The sequence below is a fragment of the Artemia sp. Qi Xiang Cuo genome, chromosome 14 (assembly GCF_049724085.1).
Source record: "Artemia sp. Qi Xiang Cuo chromosome 14, ASM4972408v1, whole genome shotgun sequence".
Lineage (NCBI taxonomy): Eukaryota > Metazoa > Arthropoda > Branchiopoda > Anostraca > Artemiidae > Artemia > Artemia sp. Qi Xiang Cuo.
Window position 1 is genome coordinate 10,854,591 of NC_142807.1, and position 24,619 is coordinate 10,879,209.

A 24,619-nucleotide genomic window follows, 5' to 3' on the forward strand; every position below is an offset into this window, starting at 1 on the left:
ATTCTATTATGGACCCCCAGGGACAAGGTCCCCCTTGGTCCGTGCCTCCTATGGAGGTCCCCTACATATCTGTAGGACGTTCCCCTATTGCCACCTGGGGACACGCTGAATGGCCTGGGGGAGGCCAGATAAACGGATCACTTTTGTTTTGCAAAGGTCATAACTCAGTGACATATTTAACCTACTACTTACAAATATACATAACTCACTGACTAGGCCTATATAAGTTATATACACCAATATATAACTCAGTGACATATTTAACCTACTACTTATAAATGTGTGTGACTCACTGACTAGGCCTATATAAGTTGTATACAGAAATATATAACCGAGTGATATATTTAGCCTACTACTTATAAATATGTGCAACTCACTGACTAGGCATATAAGTTATATACAGAAATATATATTTCAGTGACATATTTAGCCTACTACTTAAAATATGTGTAACTCACTGACTAGGCCTATATAAGTTATATACAGAAATATATAACTCAGTGACATATTTAGCCTACTAAATATAAATATGTGTAAGTCACTGACTAGGCCTATCTAAGTTATATACAGAAATATATAACTGAGTGACATATTTAACCTACTACTTATAAATATGTGTAACTCACTGACTAGGCCTTTATAAGTTATATACAAAAATATTTAGCCTACTACTTATAAATATGTGTAACTCACTGACTAGGGCTATCTAAGTTATATACAGAAATATAACTTAGCATTAAACAACATAGCATTAAACGAAACAGAATAGAAGTAAGTACATAAAATAACATATCCTAAGGAAAAAAATTTCATAAGAAAAAAATAATAAAAAAAATCCTAAGAAAAAAGAAAAAAATAATAAATGCAAGTAAAAGAAACTTGCAGGTCTAAAAATTAGGAATGCCAAAAAAGTTTGTTGAGATATGTTGGTTTACATTATTCTTCCTATACACAAACAAAGGCCATAACACACATAAAACATAAAAACATAAAAACAGAACAGAAGAAAGCACATAATATAAAAATGTTCTTATAAGGATTTTTACTCAATAATTAAATTTTATTAAGAATACAAGATTATTTTTTATATTTGTACCTTCTACCTATGGAATAACACCGTATATTAACGTATATTCAATGTCCATATGATTAGGCATCTTATTGATGACAAGCTCTACCGATTATGGTAGTGGGGCTTGGTTATTTGGTTTTATACCTTCCATGTATTTATATATAAAAATAAACGAGCTTTCTGTAGAGTTTACAGACCCATCCAGCTATATTATTTGACTTTCCCTGTTTTATACCTAGAACACACTTATCAATCATCAATTTAATAATACTGCGTAACAGCAAAAAAAACGTCAGGGGTTTCTCAACTGATTTAGACTAAATTTTGTGTTCCGAGTGCGAATATCACATTCATTTTTATGTATCAGGTCAATTTTTGAGATACAGCCATAGGCCAACCTGACGAGCTATATATATGCTAATATTAGGGGTTTTGAGTTTAATCTTACTTTTTTGAAGAATATATCGAATTACAACATTAACTTATTTCTCAAAGGTTGCTGCATAAGTGTATGCGTGATTGCAAGGTTATTTAATTAACTCTTAGCCAATCAAATTTATTTCAAATCTCATTGCCTTACATTAACCTGCGTTTTTTTATTTCTTTCTCTTGATTTATATGGCTTTGGCTTTTGCGACGGTCATGTAGGGATGATTCTGATGTTTTCCTCCTACATCTGCAGAGATTACACGCTGTCAGTAGACAGGAGGAATATCACAGGATTTGTAAAGCGCCTCTACGAGGCATACTTTGAAGTCAAGCTGGGTAACCAGGATAATTCCTGGGAACCACACACGGTGTACAAGATGTGTGTTGAATACCACTGGCGGTGGACGAAGGGAGCAAAAACTTCACAGAAGTTTGGGATTTCGGTGGTTTGGACAGACCTTAGACCATGCATTGGATTGTTACTTCTGCTCCATCAATACTACTGGCATCAACCAGAAGAATCGGCACAGCCTCCAGTATCCCAATCTTCCATCTACCGGCTGTCCAGTTACTGACTGCGAATAAATTCCTGTACCAGCGTTCATAGAGCTTCTCGACAGCGACGACGAGGCCACCAGTAAAAATGAGGGAGGATATACAGAAGAGGAGTATAAAGCATAGAGTGGTCCGCAGCCCTTTTCACAGTGTGAGCTTAATGGTCTGGATCGGGATCTGAGCTTGCCGAAGACTTCCTCCGAGCTGTTGGCCTCCAGACTCAAAGAGAAAATTCAACTTGGTGAGGACGCGCGTATCACGTTCTTTTGTAGAAGGCATGAGGGCTACATGGCCTACTTCTGCCAGGAGGAAGATCTCGTGTACTGCCGAGATGTCGCCGGTCTTCTTGGTAAACTCAGCGCTCCTCAATATGATCCGAGTGATTGGCGACTCTTCATTGACAGCAACAAGCGCTCTTTGAAGTGTGTGCTCCTTCACAATGGGAATCAGTTCGCCTCAATCCTTTATGTGCACTCCACAACTCTCAAAGAGAAATATGAATTAGTGAAGTGCGTACTTGAAAAAATTCAATATGAGCAGCATCAATGGACCATCTGCGTCGACGTCAAGATGGTGAATTTTCTACTTGGCCAGCAGTCCAGGTTCACGAAGTACCCATGCTTTATATGTATGTGTGACAGTCGAGACCCACACATACACCGAAACGAACCCCAGTCAACTGTAACACCATGCGCTACAGTAAAAGCTTTGTGCCAAGCTTTGTGAAATATTACAATGATCTCTAGTGTATTTATTGTTTAGTTTATTTTATCCTGACGAAGTTTTATTAAACAATTTTATTCTCAATCTCAAGGGTGTTTATCCTTTAGTTCATTTATCCTGACAAAGTTTTATCAGACAACTTTATTTTGCTAATTATGAATAAGAGACATCATATTTGGGCTTTGCCCACAAGACCTATGTCTTGTTTTTGAATTAAATGAATTTGAATTTGAATTAGACAGAGCCCAGCACAATGTAAAGAAAGAGTGGCCGGCGCGAGAGCAGTTAGTGCCTGGGGCGAGAAACGTCATAATCATGAAGCTTGGATTAATGAAACAGTTCACGCACGCTCTGGACAAGGATGGAAGGTGCTTCAACTACCTGTGTCGACCCTTTCCAAAAACTGGGGTGTTTGATGAATATAAAGATTCACTTCCAGCTCTCACACACAGATAAGTTTCCTGAAAACCTTGGGGTGATGAGCGATGAGCAGGAGAAAGGTCCCATTAGGACATGTGCCAAATAGAGGAGAGGTACCAGGGAGGGTGGGACGCAGTGATGAAGGTTGACTACTGCTTGTCGCTGAAGAGAGACAACCCAGCAGCTGCTTACACACGGGAATCGAAGAAACGCTGATTTATGCTATGAACTCTAAAGCTTTGTGTCACGTAACGCTGATTCATTTACTAATATTATGAATTATGCTTATCAAATTTATTGGAGTAAATAAAAACTGAATTTGGATACGTTGACTGTTATTTCTTAAGAAAAATGGAAAAAATCGTCAGGGGTTTCTCAACTGATGATCCGCAGGAATTTGTTTTTTTTGCAAAATAGATTGTTTTTTATAATTTCTGTAGCAAAAAATCCTGACCTGATAGAGCAAAACCAAGGTCATTTTCGGACTCAGAGCATCCAAATTAGTTTGATTCGGCCGGAAAACCCTAGACGATTTTCAAAAAATATATTTTGCTACCCAATGTAATCATCAATATCTTTTCATACTACCCCTCCCAAAAAAAATTTTTGGTACCCCCCCCCCCTCCCCTGCCTGTACAAAAATCCTGGATAAGACCCTGGAACCCAGGCCTCTGGTTTTCTGAAAAACCTTATTTGTGAGAGCCAACTTGCACCACACTTGGCTGTTTTCATTGCAAGAAATATAGGAGGATATGTTTCTACTATTGGCCGTGTTGAGAATTAAAAACGCATGTCAATTATTTTGGTTTTCAGGTAATCAAAATTTTGGTGAAGTTTTATGAAATGAAATAAACGGAAAATAAGCTTTAATGAAAAGCAATGAAATTAAAATGAAAATTTTAATAAATTTTATAATTATAATAATATCTCTTTTTGTAACTAAAACAATTCAAATTCATCTGTCGTAACTAATCAAAGTAATTCTTGTTTACTAATAATTGTCAATAATTCGTTCTAAGGTTTCAAACAGTTCGTGGTAACAAGCTGTAAGTAAGGAGTGACCCGGCTCAATAGTAACCGAAACTCTGAAAAGCGGAATTTTGATACCAATAGATTCATCAAAAGAATCAGATCTTAATGCTGATTTCAAATATATAAGTTTCATAAAGTTTAGTCCTACCAATCAAAAATTACGCGCCTGAGAAAATTTGCCTGGTTTTCGAAAAAGGGGGGAAACACTCCCTAAAAGCTATTGAACCGTAGTGAAAATCACACCATCAGATTCAGCATATCAGATAACCCTACTGTAGAGGTTTCAAGCTCCTATCTGCAAAAATGTGGAATTTTGTATTTTTTGCCTGAAGAAAGATCACGGATGATTTTTTTTTTTTTTTTTTTTTTTATTTTTTTTTTTTTCAGGGGTGATCAGATCAACCCAGGTGGTCCTAGAATATCATAGGAGGGATCATTAGAACGGAAATGAAAAGTTCTAGTTCCCTTTTTAAGTGACCAAACAATTGGAGGGCAACTAGGGCCCCTCCCACGCCCATTTTTTCCTAAAGCCGCCCGATCAAAATTTTGAGATAGCTATTTTGTTCAGTATGGTCGAAAATATATTAACTATGTCTTTTAGGATATCTTAATTCCCCAAAGTCCCTGGGGGGAGGGCCGAGATTTACTAACTTTACCCAATGTTTCCATATAGTATTGGTTATTGGGAAGTATACAGACGTTTTCAGGGGGGATATTTCCTGGTAGTGGGGTTGGAGGGGGGGGGGTCGGGGGTTATGTGGGAGGATCTTTCCATGGAGGAAGTTTTAATGGCAGAAGGGACATTCCTATGAAGGGGGCACCGGATTTCCAAGCATTATTAAAAAAAAAAACGATCAGAAATTAAATTAAAAAAAACAAGTTGTTCAAGTAAAAGTAAGAAGCAACATCAAAACTTAAAACGAACAGAAATTATTACGTATATGATTGGGTTCGCCCCCTAGTCAATACCTCGCTCTTTATTAAAAATATATGAATATAGAAGTTTTTTACGTAAGTTAATTCATAAGTTACGTATATTTATTACTAATAAAAACGTTCGTAAATAAAATTAAACAGCTTTCGAGAAAGCCATTGAACCAAATAAAAGGAAAATTAAGATGCAAATTTTGTTTTGATTATTCATGTCCGGTGAGCCAAAATCAAAGCCTGCATTAATTCAAAAACGTTCAAAAATTAAATAAAAAAAAATTAACTGAAAGTAAGGAGCGACATTAAAACAAACAAACAGAAATTATTCCGTATATGAAAGGGGCTGTCTTCTCCTCAACGCCTCGCTCTTTACGCTAAAGTAAGACTCTTTCTCACAACTCTATTGTTTAAATAATAAAAAACCTCAGCGTAAAGAGCGAGGCGGTGAGGAGAGGACAGCCCCTTTCATATACAGAATAATTTTTGTTCGTTCAAGTTTTAATGTCACTCCTTACTTTCAGTTTAAAAAATTGTTTTTTTTTATTTAATTATATTAACGAACAAGGCTAAGTGATTCTCTGGCTGCGTTTCTGTACCTAAAATATGCATTTGAAGAAACCGTGACCCTATTAATGGTTATTTTAATCCAGAGGACTGGTTTTTTCTTATATATATATATTTTCAGATTCGGAATATCGAATGAAAAGAAATTCAACAAGTCATTGGAAACGATCAAATACCTTTAACTACGCTCAAAGGCCTTGTGCGCTTGATCGTGAAACAGGAAAAGCAGTATGGGGCCCTATTGATGACAGCCGGTGCAAAGGATCTCCTAGGGTAAGTAGAGGAATTTGAAAAAAAAATAAGTAACATGTAAATTAGTAGGCTCGTTTTTTTTTTAACTTTAAGTTTTTGTTTTGTGCAAAAATAAATTTGAGTTGATTTAAGCTTTTCATCTTTTTACCTTTTTCGATTATATTTTTTGGATTGGAAAAAAATTGTTCACCTTACTTTAAAATATTTAAACCTGTTTCTATTTTAAATTTTGAATTTCAATCTTAACTGCAATTTTTAAACTTTGTGTACAATAACTGAAACCACGCACTTGAGACGATCATGGTTTTGAACTTTTTTTGCGTCCTTATCCTTCAGGAAGTTTTGCCAATTTCGGATTTATGGCAATTAAGTCATCAAACAATTGAAGCCAGACCATCTACCAGCCATGCAGTGTTTGGTGAAACAGAAAAAAAAATAGTTTCTAGCTTAAAGTTTACGATCAGACTGCTTAATATAAACTATACTGTTATATTATTGATCTGTGGACTTGTATCCCTGCTCTTATCAGTTAGGATGTATTGATAGGGGCGGATCCAGGATTTTTTTAGGCGGGGGGGGGCAAGATAGGTTGATCCGATAAACTTGCGTTAGGAGCAAGTTTAATTAACGCAATATTGCGTTAATTAAGTAAATTAAACTACTTTAGACTACCTTGGGGGGGGGGGCGCCCCCCGCGTCCCCCTGGATCAGCCACTGTGTATTGACTTGCATCCTGACTGATAAGAGCAGAGAGATAGTACAAGACATTCCATACAACATACAAGACATTCAGTCAATACAAGACATTTGTATCAGCAGCCTGTTCAGTTCCAAACATTTTAGCCTAAGAAACTGCAGCAAAGAAACTAAGAAACTCGCCTTTTAGGTAGGAAAGTGTTTGCCAGGTAGGAAAGCATTTACCAGCATAAAATCTATAAATTATTTGACATCAGAATATTAGCTTTTTTCTCATTCCAGGCAGGGAAGCGTTTGCCATTTTTGGAAAATTTATCTTCTATTTTGGCTAGTCCTGAAACGATAACAGCCGAAGATTTCAAAAATGTTGCCAATCACATATCAGGCCTCGTGGATTTTGCACTCAAAAGTGTACAGGTGAGTTTAAAGGTATCTCAATTTGCTTTATTTTTCTAAAAATGGTTTTAAAGTTTTTTTAGCGTTAGCGACAGCTTAAGATTTTTTCTCGATGTAATTTTTTTATGTGTAGTGGAGGGGGGCAATAATAAAAAAACAAATCCTAGTTTATACCTCAAATAGGAAGTGCTCAGAAATTAAGCAAAATTCAAGATGCTGGGGGGTGGGAGGAAGGGATCTGCCCCGAGACCCTCTACGTGTGTCCTGTCCCAGGGGTTGCAGTTAGAAAGGCTATGGCTTGGTAATGAAGTCATGTTTTGCCCACACAGACCCAAACGAGTTGCTTACAATTATAGTTTCCAAGGAACTCATCCTCGCCACCCTCAAGGGTCTAACTGTCCTGTAAGTTGACAGGACACACCTCTACCCCTACTCAGGATCATCTAACATCACAACATATTTAATACCATCCACAACATCCCTTTCCAAAATGAATATGTTCCGCGAAGCAATTCTCCCTGATTGTGGAAGGGGGATTTCCTAACTAGCCTCCCTCTTTGCAATTCTTTTGTCTTTCTTGCATTTCCTTGCTGTCGTAGTTCGAATAAATAAATTATCATGAAATTGGAACTGTACTCCTACGTTAAGTTGCTCACACTGAAAACGGGAGTGGGTGCCTTCTAATCTCTCAAAAATTTCTAGGAAAATCGCCGACTCAAAAATCATATTCAAACTCAGACTGGCACGCTACGGTCCTCATTGTTACAGTATAAATGTTAATGCCTATGCTTTTCCTAAGAAGACGCCAAGGGTAACCACGAATCATAAAATTATTTGTATGCCCAACTACATGGTCAACAATTTCTAAGAGTCGATGATTTCTGCCAGTCATTCTTTGGAACCTTTCGATGAAAAGACGGAGCTGTAAAATTCTTTTCAGAATTTTTGAAATTTCAGAATTTTTGAAATTTCAGAATTTTGAAATTTTAGAATTGGCAAACTAGGTGCCTCATTTGTAAGATTTGAGGGTTAGTACCCTCAATGGCTCTCATTTTATCGCATCTTTTTTAAATATGGATCATGGATTATAAAATGTGCGGGTTGAATCCTTTAGTATCCTCTGCTTGATAATGAGGGAGAGCACATAAGACAAACGTGAGCATGGGCGCCCTTAAGGGGGGAGGGCAGGGGGGCGCCCGCCCCCCCCTGGCTGAATGATGCTGCCTTATTTTTATATTTTTGTTCTGAGATTTCTATTATATAGCATTAAAATTGCCAATTAGACGAGTTTTGCCCCAGTGGAATTCAGTTTATGGACGCCCATGAAAGTGAGAAAAACCATTATGTGCTGGGTCGGAGCACTAGTTGCATCATTTGCAGAACTTGAGGACTGGTGTGTCTGTAAAATACTTAGTATTTTGAGCAATATGTTTTTATTTGTCAAAAAAACAACAACAAACAGAAAGTAACAATTATAATCAAGATTAAAGAAAAGAAAAAAAATATGTTTCTTAGAATAATTACATGTGTGGTCTTCAATTTAATTTCACTATTTTAGAACGAGCCATTCATCAGAATTTCCCATTTGATTCTATTTTATGCAAACAAATACCAGTTCTATGCCTAAATTAAATAAAAGAATAAGTTTTTTTTTAACTGAAAGTACGAAACAACATCAAAACTTAAAACGAACATAAATAGTTCCGTACATGAGGGGGCTGCACCTTCTTCAACCCTCGCTCCTTATGCTAAGATCTTGAAATCTTTTAAAAATACTTCTCTTTCAAATTGCGTTTCAAGAGTTGTTCTTAAAGAATTGGGAAAAACAGTCAAACTATAGTGTAAGCAGCGAGGCATGTCGAAGGAAAGCCCCTCACCCCCCTCTGTATGGATTAATTTCTATTAGTTTTAAGTTTTAATATTGCTTCTTACTTTCAGTCGAAAAAAAGCGTCTTTTATCTAATTTTTGACCATTTTTTAAACCTTGCCAGGAATTCCCCCTCCCCTCCGTACAAAACATTTCTGGGAAGTTTCCCCAGAAACTTTACTACCCACAGAAAATTCTCCCCTCATGGAGAATTTTCAGGATGTTATCGACTTGAAAGTTTATACCCGGATATATCCGGAGCATATGTTCGGGTAATAGCATTACCTTCTTCTGGCATTAAAGATACCTGCGATTCTCTCCTATCGATCTCCCTGTGAGCCTCTCAGCCTCTTCTCTATCTTATTTAACTTGATTTAATTGTTTATATAGAAATTCGTGATAGTTAGAATTCCTCTAGAGAGAGAGCGAGAGAGAGAGAGAGAGAGAGAGAGAGAGAGAGAGAGAGAGAGGGAGAGAGAGAGAAAGAGAGTTCATTAAAATAAAAGAACAGAGAAAAAAACATAACAAATATTACACATTTCAATTCACAACTCTGTTCCTAGAGACTTCGATGAGGCCTGTTTTGGGGTGAACTCTCATTATAATTTCACTTTTAAATTTTAAATATGTTTAGCTTTACTAATGTAAATTAGTTTTCTGTATCTTATTCGACTAAAGAGTTTTGCTTATTGAGACCGATTTGAATGCTCAAATCGTTATAAAGTAGAAGTTTATTTATATTTCAATTCTAGAGAGAGTCAAGCTTAGGTTTTTTGTTTTTCTTTGGGAGGGGGGGAGGTACTGATCTTCAAGGTACAACTGCCGGTAACACCACTGTAATTTAACATCTGTGTTAAAAATACCTTATAAATAGTGAAAAAGTTTGAAATTGGATTTTTAATCCGTTAAATTGAGATTCCTTGCAAGAGTATTCAAACTACTGTAGATACTAGAATAACACTAAAAAAGTAATCAAGAATAAGTGGCGATTTTGTCATTTAAGCTCACAAAATACTCATGAGTCTCGTTTGAAAAAATCTTCTATTTTTACTACGAACCTTCAACTGATAACAGCATTTAACAAGCTCACTGCAAAGCTTCTGGTGGGGAGGGTGGGTCTAGGCTCAAGATACCTTCCAAGCACCATAGGTTATATTTATGATTATCCCCAGGTTTAACCAACATATTTTGTAATTAGGTTGCCAATATAATGGTGTCAGAGGTTAGCGATTTGCTTGAAGTAGACGATAGAGTGATGCAAGAAGTCCCTGGTTCAGCAGATTTAATCTTACAGTCCTTGGAGAAACTGTCTCGCCAAGCTGTCATTCTTCCAGGGTCAGCTTTCTCAGTGAAATCAAAAAATTTAGTTTTGGAAACTAAAGTTCTCACCAGTAACGAGGCGGTAAGCACAGAATATTTTTTACGTAAGGGACGAAACTCTATAGCAATTTAAGCAATTTCCAATGTATCAAAATATATTGCTCAGCCCCCCCCCCAAAAAAAAAATAAAAAATAGTTGAGCAGGCACTTCTTTTTTCTAGTTAAGTTAAAAATCAATTTATATCAATTAATTTGTTTTAATTAGGTTTTCAGTTCTGTATTTATCACATGAAAATAAAAAATATACAACACCAATTTTCTGTGCTATCGATCCAAAGCTTGTAATTGCGAAGAACAAAAATAGCTGCAGTAATAGCAATCAGCAATAGAACCAGTGAATTCTTCAGACAAGTTAAAGATATATGGTGTCATGTTATACCATGGTGTTATGTTATGCATGTTAATTATGTTTATTACTTGTTAATTATGTTAATTTTGTTATTTTATATTAATTGTTTCGTTAATTGTTGTATGTTAATTATGTTATGTATGTTATGTATCTAATTATGGTGTTATGTAATGTAAAATTATGGTGTTATGTCATGTATGTTAATTACTTGTTAATTATGTTATTGTATGTTAATTGTTGTATGTTAATTATGTATGTTAATTATCTTATACATGTTATGTATCTAATTATGGTGTTATGTTATGTAAAAATGGTCTTAATTGTAACGAGGGTCAGCGGTGTGACTCTCTAAGCTCAGCAAGAGTCGACTCAGTTCCGAATGTATACCTGGAGAAATCTTGGGGAGAAACATTGCTCCCAACCACGCATTGTACTCCCGGGTGAAGGCAAAAGATCAGGAGATTGGTACCTGCGCTGCGTGGACTATTGGTCAGCTGTAAAGATCTATATGATGGTAAACCCGGATATTGGGCTTATTGTAAAACATCTTCACCAAGCAGGAAGTGTGCATCGTATATAAATAACGTGTATTTTGTTTGAGAAAACCAAACGAGTCCACATGCTTAGGAAAATTTTAGGAAATTCTAATGAATTTACTGAAAAAAATGTGCATTGTCAGTTTAGCCCCCTCATATACGGAATAATTTCTGTTCATCTTAAGTTTTAATGTCACTCCTTACCAGTGGCGTAATTTTGTCAAAATCCTGGGGGGGGGGGGCAAATTTGGAGACAATTTTCCCAAATCAATTTCCCACAATGACAGTGAAAACTTAAAAATGAGTCATATATTACCATAAAGGCGAAGATATACTAAAGAAAATTGACCTGTTTCACTGTATACTTGAATTATGCAGGCTTATTTTAACTTTGACAAGATTTTTTTGCAGAAACTAAATTTCAGCTGGGGGGGGGCAAGCTCGGGTCTGGAGGGGGCAGTTTCTTCCCCTGCCCCATAGCAAACTACGCCCCTGCTCCTTACTTTCAGTCAAAACATTTTTTTATTTTTATTCTAAATAGGCATGGAAGTTGAAACCTCTACAGTAAGATTCCCTGATACGCTTAATCTGATGGTGTGATTTTGATGAAAATTCTTTGACTTTTATGAGATCTTTCCTCCCTTTTTCGAAAATCAGGCAAATTTTATCAGGCTTGTAGCCTGTTATGATTAACACTAAGCTTAATGAATCGTATATGGTTGGAATCAGCATAATAAGCCCATTCTTTTGATACATCTATTGATATCAAAATTCCGTTTTTTAGAGTTTCGGCTACTATTGAGCCATGTCGCTCCTTACTTACAGTTTGTTACCACGAACTGTTTGAAAGACCTGTTTTCTCTACATTTCATGATAACTGCTATCTTCTAGGTCCAATTTTTGAAGAAAATAATTATAAATCAATTATGTAACTGATTTATATAGTATAAATCTAACATAATCAATTTTAGTTATCTAGCATAAATCAATTTTAATTACAAATCAGTTACAGTCGACCCAAAAATTCCAATTTATAACCATGACCTATCTATCTATCTTCTTTTCTATTATCTTTACGAAACATTTCTTTTGTTTACGAAATATAATCAAAACTCCTAGTGATTTCTTTTTTGATGGGCCTGTCATTGTATATGTTGTAGAGAATGTTTCGAAATGGGGATTGAATTGATTGAATACGGAAAAACCTATGCTTTAATTTACTTTGGCTATTATCATAGACGCCCATAAGGGGGCTGGGGGGGGCAGCACCCTCCTGGCTGAATGATGCTGCCTTATTTTTTATATTTTCTTTTGAGATTTCTATTATATAGCATAAAAAATGCCAATTAGACCAGGTAAGCCCCCTCCCCTGGAATTCAGCTTATGGGCGCTCATGGCTATTATGCATAAGAGAGTTAGAATCACAGCTGAATTAAAGCATGAGTTCTATGTGGGAGGTGCCAGGGGAGGAGGGATGCTCTTTTTCGCCCCTTCCTTGGAAGCAAGAAGACATTTCAAAAATATATCACAATAATCAAATCAATAAAAGCCCCCTTCAAATCCTGGTAAAAACAATACTCGTGGCAGTGCTTGCGGTATTATTATAACACAACTATATTTAAAAACGTCTCATCTCTGGATGTTCACTTTCAGCCTCCATTAGTGTTGTAATACTACCGCTTTCAGACTTATCATTTTCTTGAAAATTGGGACGGGAAACTGGAACCCGTAAAAGCACTATATTCTACCCCCCCCCCCCCCCAATATTCAGGAATATAGCCCAAATTATACGTTTCCCATGTATTTTTTCCATTTATTGATTTTGTCAGCGTCGATTCAATTTACGGCTAATCAGGTTAAAAAATAAGAGAATGCATGGTAAATATTCAATGTTGGCTATACATTGGCATATTAGGGAGTTTTGGAGGTAAAATACAGTGGAAAGGCATCCAAAAAAGCATCCACATCCTCTCCAAAATTTTCCTGGTGGCACTCTTGAATTAGACCCAGTTATGTAGGCTGTAGGCTATATATACCATTTGATCCATCAAAATTCACATTTTGATTTTAGCCTCCCACCCATTAATTACCTAGGTTTACATTAATCAACTTATCAATCCACTGTAGGTTAGTGCTAGTGAAGTTGAATTTATGCAAAACTGGTTTAAGAATAGGTTTCTTCCAAAAGACTGGATTCTTTAGTAGTGTTATTTTGGAGTATAGTTTTTTTCTATCTTTTTTATTTTTGTGGTTACACAATATACCTAATTGTTTGAGTAACAGAAGCAGTGGTATTGTTTATAAAAGAAATCGTTTAACGCAAAAACTTTTCGTTCCTTTTAAGGGTCCACGGCTTATTTCGTAAAAGAGAACAACTCCATTTCTTAATAAGGCGGTGTTATTTTTCTCTCCAAAAATTCTACTTCCTAGAAATATATTTCCAAGGAGAAGTTCTAAAAATTCTAAGGAGACTTTATCTAGAAATATTCTAGGAGCCAACGTGCCAGGCGGAGGTCATTTAGTGACGTAGGCTTGGTTGCTTCAGCGGTCCCTAATTTTTAAACTTCTGTTTGGACTTGTATTAAAATTGACTCAAGCGAGTAAAGTTGTTTTGTGCTTGTGTATTTTTGAGGGTATCAAGAAGTACCTTAACTGAACCCTCTGAAATGAACCTTTTGAGGGTATCAAGAAGGACTTGAAGCACCTTAGAACTGAACCCTCATTCAATTAAAATTCTGCTTAACTCATCCCCTATGCAACTCAACCCGATAAAGCTCAACCCAATATAACTCAACATCATTCAACTCAGCCCCGTGCAATTCAACCCTCATTTCACTCAATTCCCATGCAACTCAGCTTCATTAAACTCTACATTCATGCTACTCAACACCGTCTAACCCAACCCCTGTTTAGCCAACTCAATCAAACTTAAAGGTTGAATTTCAAGGGCGTCAGGTTAAATCCGGGTTGATTTAAACAGGGAACGAAATTGCATGATGGTGGCGTTATATAAGGGTTGAATTATAAGAGGGTTCAGTTGCATAGGGGTTGAATTGAACGGGGTAAGTTGCACGGGGCTAGACCAGAATGAAGGTTGAGTTGCATGGGGGTATAGCTCAATGATGGTCGAGTCGCATGGAGATTTAGCTAAACGGGATTTGAGTTGCACGAGGAATCAGTTATGACGTTGATAATTTCGGAGACCACACTGTCTTTTCATGACGATAAAATAAAAGTCCGGAATAGGAACAAAATCCTTTTTAATAGTTAGTGTATAATGAATTTCACAAAAAAATACCAGATATTTCGGCCACATATACAGTGGCCGGAATCAGTAGTAAAACTGAAGTTTTACTTCTGATGACGCTTTTTCAGTTTTACTACTGATGACGGTCACTGTATATGTGACCGAAATATCTGGTATTTTTTGTGAAATTTATTATACACTGTCTATTAAAAAGGATTTTATCCCTATTTTGAACTTTTATTTTATTGGAATCAGTTACACGGGCTGAGTGACACAGGGCTTAGTTAACCAGGGTTCAGCTGCACGGGAACCCTTCTTTGCACTTACCTTGCAAAAGATACTGGGCACGAGTCCCGGAGGCACAGTTACCAACCCCAGTATAATCAGCCAAATCCCAAGCTATTTGTACAACTAAAGCATGTATTAGAGAGTTTTTTAGGAATAGGGCATCATGGAATTTGAAAAATAGCGCATTCGTAAGACCAATGTTTCCTGAGGCTCATTCTCGCCAACATTAGAGTATTATTTGCACTTGTCCTCTAACACATATTACGCTCAAACTTTGGAGGCACTGTTACCAACTCCAGTGTAGCCAAACCCCAACCTTTTTTACAACGAAAAACTGCATCAGAGTTTTTATTGTGGGAGAGGGAGACGCCTAAAATTCAAAAAATAGCTAGATTTTAGTACCATGGTTTCTGTGACTTATTGCACCAATGTCAGATATTTACTTTTACCTTGTGACACATTGTGCTCAAGCACTGGAGGCAGGGTTGCCAACCCCAGTGTAGGTAGCCAAACCCCAACCTTTTTACAAAGTGCATCAGAGTTTTTATTGTGGGAGAGGGAGAGGCTTAAAATTCAAAAATAGCTAGATTTTTTACCATGGTTTCTGTGACTTTTTGCACCAATGTCAGATATTTACTTTTACCTTGTGACACATTGTGCTCAAGCAGTGGAGGCAGGGTTGCCAACCCCAGTGTAGGTAGCCAAGCCCCAACCTTTTTTACAACGAAAAATGCATCAGAGTTTTTATTGGGGGAGAGGGAGAGGAGTAAAATTCAAAAAATAGCTAGATTTTAGTACCATGGTTTCTGTGACTTATTGCACCAATGTAAGATATATACTTTTACCTTGTGACACATTGTGCTCAAGCACTGGAGGCAGGGTTGCCAACCCCAGTGTAGGTAGCCAAACCCCAACCTTTTTTACAAAGTGCATCAGAGTTTTTATTGTGGGAGAGGGAGAGGCTTAAAATTCAAAAATAGCTAGATTTTTTACCATGGTTTCTGTGACTTCTTGCACCAATGTCAGATATTTACTTTTACCTTGTGACACATTGTGCTCAAGCAGTGGAGGCAGGGTTGCCAACCCCAGTGTAGGTAGCCAAGCCCCAACCTTTTTACAACGAAAAATGCATCAGAGTTTTTATTGTGGGAGAGGGAGAGGAATAAAATTCAAAAAATAGCTAGATTTTAGTACCATGGTTTCTGTGACTTTTTGCACCAATGTCAGATATTTACTTTTACCTTGTGACACATTGTGCTCAAGCAGTGGAGGCCGGGTTGCCAACCCCAGTGTAGGTAGCCAAGCCCCAACCTTTTTTACAACGAAAAATGCATCAGAGTTTTTATTGTGGGAGAGGGAGAGGAGTAAAATTCAAAAAATAGCTAGATTTTAGTACCATGGTTTCTGTGACTTTTTGCACCAATGTCAGATATTTACTTTTACCTTGTGACACATTGTGCTCAAGCAGTGGAGGCCGGGTTGCCAACCCCAGTGTAGGTAGCCAAGCCCCAACCTTTTTTACAACGAAAAGTGCATCAGAGTTTTTATTGTGGGAGAGGGAGAGGAGTAAAATTCAAAAAATAGCTAGATTTTAGTACCATGGTTTCTCTGACTTTTTGCACCAATGTCAGATATTTACTTTTACCTTGTGACACATTGTGCTCAAGCACTGGAGGCAGGGTTGCCAACCCCAGTGTAGGTAGCCAAACCCCAACCTTTTTTACAACGAAAAAGTGCCATCAGAGTTTTTATTTTGAGAGAGGGAGAGGCTTAAAATTAAAAAAATAGCTAGATTTTAGTACCATGGTTTCTCTGACTTTTTGCACCAATGTCAGATATTTACTTTTACCTTGTGACACATTGTGCTCAAGCACTGGAGGCAGGGTTGCCAACTCCAGTATAGTCAGCCAATCCCCAAACTATTTATGTAGCGAAAACCTGTATCAGAGAATATTTTATAGGGAAGAGGGCCTGAAAAGTAGAACTAGTTCTTATAACTATTTGCCTTAGGATTGTCTTCATAACAAGTAGAAAAGAGGATCCTTTGTTGCCCCTTTGCCTCTGTGTAGGCGTGGCGGCATGGACCTCTTACGCTTTGTTAAAAAGCTAATGAGACAATGTGATCTTTTCATGAGTGTATCAATATTTTAGTGTTAAAAGAGCATCAATTTATCCTAATTGTTCTTTATTTGCAGGATAAGAGTGTAGAATTTCTACCATCTTTTGATTCTGGTGAAAGTACAAGCAGTGCTAAGCTAGTCATTCCAGAAGACTTGGTCCAAAGTTTTATTGAAAAAACAGGTTCTGCAAGATTACAGTTCCTTTCATTCAAATCGCCAAAACTATTCAGGTACTTTGAGCTAAAGTATAAAAATTATCTAAAAAAGTATATGAAAATTAGGGTCATGCTCTGGCTTCCAGTAAAGTCTTGGGAATTGGAATTGTACGCATGTTACATACGCTTATTGTGAGCATATGAATTCTAGAGTTCAAGTATTATTATTGTCATATTTGGCATGCCAATTTTTCTTCCATTTTGATCGAAGTACCTATATACAAGGCCGTATCCAGGGGGAAGGTTTACTGGGTTTGAACCCCTTCTCCCGAAATTTGTGTCAGACTCTTAAAAAAGTAACATAAATGTATACAATGTTTTTTTGCTGCGTTTTGTAAACCCCTCACCGAATAAAAATACCCCCCTCCCCCTGAAAAAGGATCCTGGATACGCCCTTGCTTATAAAACACAAAAGTTCTCCATTTTTAGTTTTTACTTTGCATGGTAATCATTTACAACTGACCTGAAAAACTGGGGACTATCTCAACGCTGCTGAGTCCTTAAGCTTTTTGACCTGATATATATCACTTATTTCGCTGTTTTATTAGTGGATATACCATTATCAATGGTATTTCCAGAGGGCGGCGATGCCCCCACCTTTTGGGGTGGGTATTGTTTATTTTTGCTTTAGTTTTTACGTACATTTAGATAAATAAAAGTCATCAAAATTACAGGCAGCCTCCTCCCCTGCCAAAATTGGGGGAGGGCTGACTATGTGTGATCTGAATCATCTGTTTTGTATGGAGGGCCGAAAATTGAAACTGTAGAAGTGTGTGACATAATCGGAGCTTCTCTGCGGGGATATCTCAGAGTGTTAGCAAATGGGCCCCTTAGGCTTTCAATGTGTTGAAAGGCTGATTTTTGAAGGGCTGACTGTTGAAGGGCTGATTTTTATGAAATACAACTTCGATTTTGTTTGTTTCAGTTTGTGTTCAGTTTGTGTTTGTTTTCAGTTTGTGCTTGTTTCAGTTTGTGTTTGTTTTCAGTTCAGCTCTCTTTATTATGCTATATTGCCATATTTTGCCGAGGATTCCCGCTGGAACTGATTGACCTGCGGGCAGAGGCTTGTAGAAGTCCTTTGACTTCCTTTCATGGTATCTCTTGTAGTGTATCCCTCTTTCGTTCTGATGCTGGAGGAACGTACAATGATGGACAGTTGATGATGAGAGTAGTTGGTGAGACTGTTGAGTGAGGTGAGTAGATGGTGAGACAATTTTTGGTGAGAGTAAGGAACTGCTGGTATTAAGCTATTGCCCATTAGAAACGCAAAACTGTGGGGAAACCAAACCATCAACAGAGATGTTCCTTTTTTTATCAAAGGCAAATCGAAGCCCCCTGCTATGTCGGGTTTATCAGGCATGTTTTGTAGTGTTTACTGTCCCCCACCCCTTCCCTTCAGCCGAAAAAAGTTTAATGATGAAGTCTTCTTAGTCGTTCACAGATATTTGAAACAGACATTACTTCTAGAGTGTATTATCTGAGCTGTTTAGAGCTCGATTATCTGAGATTGAAGTTCAACATGGATAGCCGGATGGCAGGATGGCGATTACTCCCGTGGCAAGGTGTTGAAGGACATGAATACGCATCGATGAATCGATATCATTCTTCACATCCAATCCCGTAGGTTAGTCAGGAGTTTTTGCTTGTAATTAAGTTTTTAGTCAAACCTCAGCTGAATGGGTGTAACTCAGCCTTTTGACTAAACAAACTCCTCCAGAATTGCACATATTTTTTTCAAGTAATACACTTTTAAATAATATTATTTGATCACTTGATGTTTTATCTCCTATGCAAAAAAAATGGTTTTGGCTCTTAAAAGGCTCCGAATTTATGATTTACAGAGCCCCGCTGAGGTACCCCGGAATATTCATATTCCCATGCTACTAACTTCAAGGCTGGTGATCCACTGATCAATTGTCTCACCCTCATAATGGGATCTTTTTGTAAAAAAAGCTACCTAAAGAATGCTCTGTTGGATTACGCGTTGAATATTTTCTCAACTTGAAGAGGTGTGTTTTAATTTGATTTGCTTCTTCATTGTAGATTGTGAAGGTGGATGTTTCGATTTTGGGACATTGGAATACAAGAACTGCTTATATTTTTAATCTTAACTACGCCTCCTCCTGATCGTCGTTTGTTTAATCCGTAATAGGGTAGTGTATATAGACCTCTTTGCCCCTTGGATCCTGGCAACACGTAAAAAGTTATTTGTTGTAACTGCAAGTGTTCCTTCATTGCTTATCAAAATTCTTGACGGAAGTAAGTGCTACAATATGATATTATCTGTGTTAAAGAAAAAATTGGGTCATTGCAAAAAAAAATGAAATAAAAAATTAGCCTATACGTAACCTATAAGGCTGCATAAATTTCAATGTGCTCCACACTTACCCATGAGATCTTTCGAGCTCTCAAATAATGCTATGAAATTCACTCCCAAACACACTTACCTGCTACTTTTCATCATATTTCATACATCCCAAAACATGATTTCTTAAATCCTTAAAGAATTCACGATCACCCACTAAATGAAACATGTTCATTCAGACACTTTCGCACTTGACATTTATGAACCAGTGTTTAACTACCTTATTTTTTGCCAAAATTTAAAATTCGGAATTTTACTTATCAATTTTTTTATCAGGGGAAGTAAGAATCAGACGGTTTCGAGCTTTGTGGTCTCCGCTTCAATTGGGGGTGCTAACGTAGCAAATTTGAAGAATCCAATCAGCTATTCTATGCCAAGTGACAACCCTGAAGGACATTTTTGTGCATACTGGGATGAAGAGGGTAAGTCTATTATTTGATTAAGCTATTAGTTCAGTATCTAAGGTATTTCTCTTTGATATTAGGTAAGTAGAATTTGATTAGGTAAGTCTCTTATTGGTTATTCTTGTCAAAAGGGAGCAAGTGACCAAAACTGGTAAATTGACTTACATCCATCTGTCGGAATGATTATTTATTTTTAGTTTATTGCTGTTGTTTTTTGTTGCTGTAGTTGGTATAGTTGATCGCTGTCATGTGTCTATATTCCTTGCCTTACCTTACCTATTCCTTACCTATATCAGTACCTTAAGCCTTATTATTTCCTTTTTTTGGAAAACACAAATACATTCGTGTGTTTATATTCTTTCAACTAACTTTGCTCGAAGCAGATTAAATCTCTTCATTATCATATTGTAACATCTTATTCCTTATTATTCATCTTATTCCATCTTATTCTTATTCCATATTATTCATCTTATTCCTGTAACACCTTAACATCTTATTCCTCTTTCAGTTTCTTTTCAAGTCATTTGGTCTTTGTTGCTATGATCTTGAGAAAGATTCGAAGACATTTGTGGGAGGTTCACCGTGGCCTCGTGAAAAAAATGATGAATGACTTTTTGGGGTATTTTCGGTGAAATTAGGATTTTTTGTCCTCAAATGGCACAGATAGGAGGTTACATGAACAATTCACTTGGAAACTTGACAAGGTCCATGAAACTAACAAATTACAGAAAATATAAAATGTTGGTTTGAACTTCGTATATCAGGTGAAAAATGGGTCTTTAATTTTTTGTATGATCGCTTGAACATGGAAAATTTCTAAGCGTCTCTTAGATTGAACGTCGTCAATATGGCTTTAAAAAATATTGAAGTTGTATTTTTTTTCCTTTATTTAGTTTTAAATCTGTCTTTATGCAATCGCAAAAATTTCCTGAAAATTAACTTAAGGGAATATCCTCACCAGTCTATAAAGTTAAAAGTCCGTATAGTGCTTGGATGCTGTAACCTCAGAGAACATGAACAACGCTTTGAAATAAACTGTACCAGTTCTCCGACTAAAACTGTACCGCAAGTGTTCCGACTAAAACTCCGACTAAAAGGGAACAGATATCTGAGTAAAAAAGGAGCAAGCAAAACCAATATGTAACGGAAAAATTTGATTGTACCGAAAAAATGTCCCAATGTACCTTATTGTACCAGAACCTCTAAATTGTACCAAAAACGGTACACATGTACCCCGTTGGCAACACTGGTTACGAGTAAACTATTCAAATTTGGTCATCTTGGTAGCCACTTAAGGTTTATTTAGTTAAGAATTTAGGTTACTAACAGATAATTACATTTCATCTAGTTAATTTAAAATATAAATAAAGTATGTTTTTTTTAATACTAGGGAGGGGATTCATACGACTTGTCTATATTCCTAAGATAAAGAAAAAGAGATGTGTCTTTTTGCGCTAGGAGTTCGGAACAGATGCATTCCGTATCAAAGGGTCCGTGATAATGAACAGTAAGTAAAGAGTTGCTACATCCCCAGTAACCAAAAAAGAAGTTTTGAAACAGCATATACATAAAAAAAAATCCAACTGTTAATTCCAATTAGGTGAAATTTTTTAGTTTAGGATCATTTAATAAAAGTTTATTAGACTTGATCGTAGATAATTTATATTTGACCATTGGCACGTTTCCTCCACGACGGAAAACACTTTGCGCATCGCTTTTATGTGGCGTCGCAAGGTCGTTGTACTATTTGCCTGAACCACTGAAGGTGGCTTTTTCACCACATTTGATATGGGTGGCCGGTTTCCAGTTCTACTGCAAATGGTATCAGTGCGGCCTCTTTCAGATTGTGTGGCCTTTTGAATGTACCGAAGTTATTCTATGGTATAACATCTCGAGCATCCGAGTCTCTGACACCAACATCGTGTCGATTATTCAGAGCTCAATTCAATTTATTAATTCAATTCAATTTTAATTCAATTTATTATTCGAATAAAAACATAGCACAAGCAAACAATAACAATAAAGATCCTAGAAGAGAAATTGTTAAGGACCAAAAAAAAAAAAAAAAAATTAAAGTGTCACTGAAAAAAAAAGATAGAAGAATAAAACATGGGTAATTAAAGTAAATTGGTTAAAAGTTGGAAGATTAAATTATATTATCAAGTTTTGTTACATTGTTGTACAGCGTGCAGAAACTTGTGGCTAGCTCAACACAGGAGGGTGTTTTGTTCCATTGGATAATAGATTTATAAATGGGAGATTGCTGGGCAGCACTAGAGGGTAACTAGGATTTTAGGAGGAAGAAAATACTTCACACGGTTAATCATAGCTACTTGTCTCAAAATTATTGCTGTGATATAAGAAATATGATTAGACAATGGCAAGCATGAGTCAATAAATACACCAAGAAACTTGACAACCTCCACTTGTGGGAGGATGTCGGAGGAGTACTTGAGGCCAAGAGCAGGTAGGATTAAGTCTTTGTTGTAGGGGGTTCTGAATAAGACTACTTGGTAAGACTACTGGTAAATTGGTGCCAGTGATGAAGAAGTTGCTGTCATCAGCAAATAGTACAGGATACACTGAAGGGCCCAGGTCCATAACAAGGTCATTGATATATAGGACAAATAAAATCGGGCCTAGAACGGAGCCTTGCGGGATATCCCTCTAAACCGGTGAGAGTTGAGAGGGTACTCCACCTAAGCTCGTACTGTTCACTATTCAAGCTAGATAAGAGTCAAACCGAGAGAGGGGAACCCCGCAAATACCTTAACTATTTAATTTATTTATTAAAATTCTATGATCGACCGTGTCAAAGGCCTTAGAGAAATCTAAAAATAAGCCTAATGCAGTTTTTTTAAGGTCGAGTTGTGAGTATATTAACTTTGTGGTGTCAATTACAGGATGAGCAGTTGAAAATTTCGGCCAACAGCCATAATGGTGAGAATAAGTCAAGGAAACGAAGGGTTGGCTCCCAAATAGAAAGGGAGACAGACGTCTGAAGATGATTCTCGAACTCTTTAGATATAACAGGGAAAATTAAAATCGGACGATAATTACCTATCTCAGTTGGATCACCCTTTTTAAGAACTGAATAACAATGGCTGACTGTAGTAAATAAGGGAAAACTCTGTGGGTTAAAGATAGGTTGGGACTCATCAATGTGTTTGATGGACTCGTAAACAAAAGGAGATACGTTCTTCATGAGTTTATTACTTAATCCAAGACAGACAGGTGTAAACCTAATAGGGAGAGAACCGATGATTTGAAGAATCTCACTGCTATCAGTTGGGTAGAAAAACATGGATTTAGGAAAAAAGCAAGAGAATCCAGCCAGTACGGAGGAGTGGGAACCAGTAAAAGGAATATTGGAAGAACAACTATCAAATGCGTCAGGTTCACGCAAAGCGTCAATTCATCTACCATTTGTGTTTTTAGGACGAATAAATATAGGCTTTGATTTTCTATTTTTTGAGAGTATATCATTAATGGTGGACCAAATCTTTTTCAGGTTTCCTTTACAATCGAGAATTTTTGTATAATAATAATTTTTCTTCGCTTCACGGATGAGTTTAGTGTAAAAACTTTTATAATTTTTATAATTTGATAGGTCAATATCACTACTGGTCTTACTGGCTAACTTATGTCATTTGTTTTTACGATATGAGGAGACAATGAGGCTGTGTGTCATCCAGGGGCATGTAGGAATAGTTTTCCGGTTAGGTTTACGAATAGGAAAAGTTGAATGGATAATATCACTTAGTCGGTGCGCAAAACCATTTGTGGTAGAATTTACCTCTTGACAATTTAAAACATCGGACCAGTCAGTGGTTCTTAGGCCATCGATAAAATGGGTTATATTTGCAGAGCTGTAATTTCTAGTAGATGTTGGGATATTAATCCTAGAGCGTAGAGGTAGGGGTTGCGAAGGTAGTGACAAGTAAATAGGAAAATGGTCTGACAGATCCGAAAATATTATATTAGAGGACAGGTCATTTCCCAGGGAAGCAGACAATTTCTGTGTTACTGTGTTGGTCGGTTTTTTCTTGTTTTTTTTTTTTTTTTCTACGACGTGGGGCTACTAACATCGTTTAAGGTGCGGGTGATTCTGTCAAATTTCTGGGGGATTTGGTAAAAGTTGGGATTGTAGGAAATGTTGAGTTTGAATGGAATTCCATACCTTATTTCAAGGATAAACGTTGGACCATATCTTTTTGCCAGATTTCCTCTCCTAGGAGCGTAGTAATGGCATTTTTTTTAAGGATATTTTTCAGTTCAACTGGTTCACTGCCAACCTCGATAACACGAGAAACTGCTAGGTATATGGCTAACCTTTGCCATTCTTGATTATAACGATAAATAACTTGTGGATGCAACAAAACCAGAAGCTGGGAAGAGAACGACTGTAACCTGGTGTTAAGTGGAGGACATTAAGTGAAGGATTGGGTAAATGAGCAGCCTTTATCTATTGGGGGTGGGACCTGTTTCCTCTGGTTCTTTAAACTTCAGTTTGGCTATTTAAGGGTCGACTCAGAGTTGGTTGTCTAGGGATTGTAGCGGCTAAGACGAAGTAGGGCAATTTCTATCTCACAGAGGTTCCGGAGAATCTCGGCTCTCTTGTGATAGGCCGGACAGAGTTGCTTCTCAAGTGCAAATTTTTACAGTAGGCGTCTTTTTCGGTGCATTTTTCTGTAACGTGGCTAGGTTTACCACATTTTGACTTGGTATTCACTAACTTCTGCCATAGGGATGCATTAAATATCCTAGATATTTGAAAAA

At 36.9% G+C, this 24,619-nt stretch overlaps 1 protein-coding gene across 2 annotated transcripts in view; it reads left to right on the forward strand.

The window, feature by feature from the left end:
* The window catches only part of LOC148944120 (adhesion G protein-coupled receptor L2-like), a 59,481-nt gene that overhangs the window by 9,026 nt on the left and 25,836 nt on the right, over nucleotides 1-24,619 (forward strand). Inside the window, exons 3-7 of one of the 2 annotated variants that reach the window (XM_089100147.1) lie at nucleotides 5,847-5,998; nucleotides 6,956-7,102; nucleotides 10,135-10,338; nucleotides 16,932-17,086; nucleotides 19,713-19,858. In XM_089100147.1, coding sequence (XP_088956273.1) covers nucleotides 5,847-5,998; nucleotides 6,956-7,102; nucleotides 10,135-10,338; nucleotides 16,932-17,086; nucleotides 19,713-19,858 — 804 coding nt within the window. The remainder of the gene's footprint in view (nucleotides 1-5,846; nucleotides 5,999-6,955; nucleotides 7,103-10,134; nucleotides 10,339-16,931; nucleotides 17,087-19,712; nucleotides 19,859-24,619) is intronic. The other variant, XM_089100148.1, reaches the window with a different exon arrangement.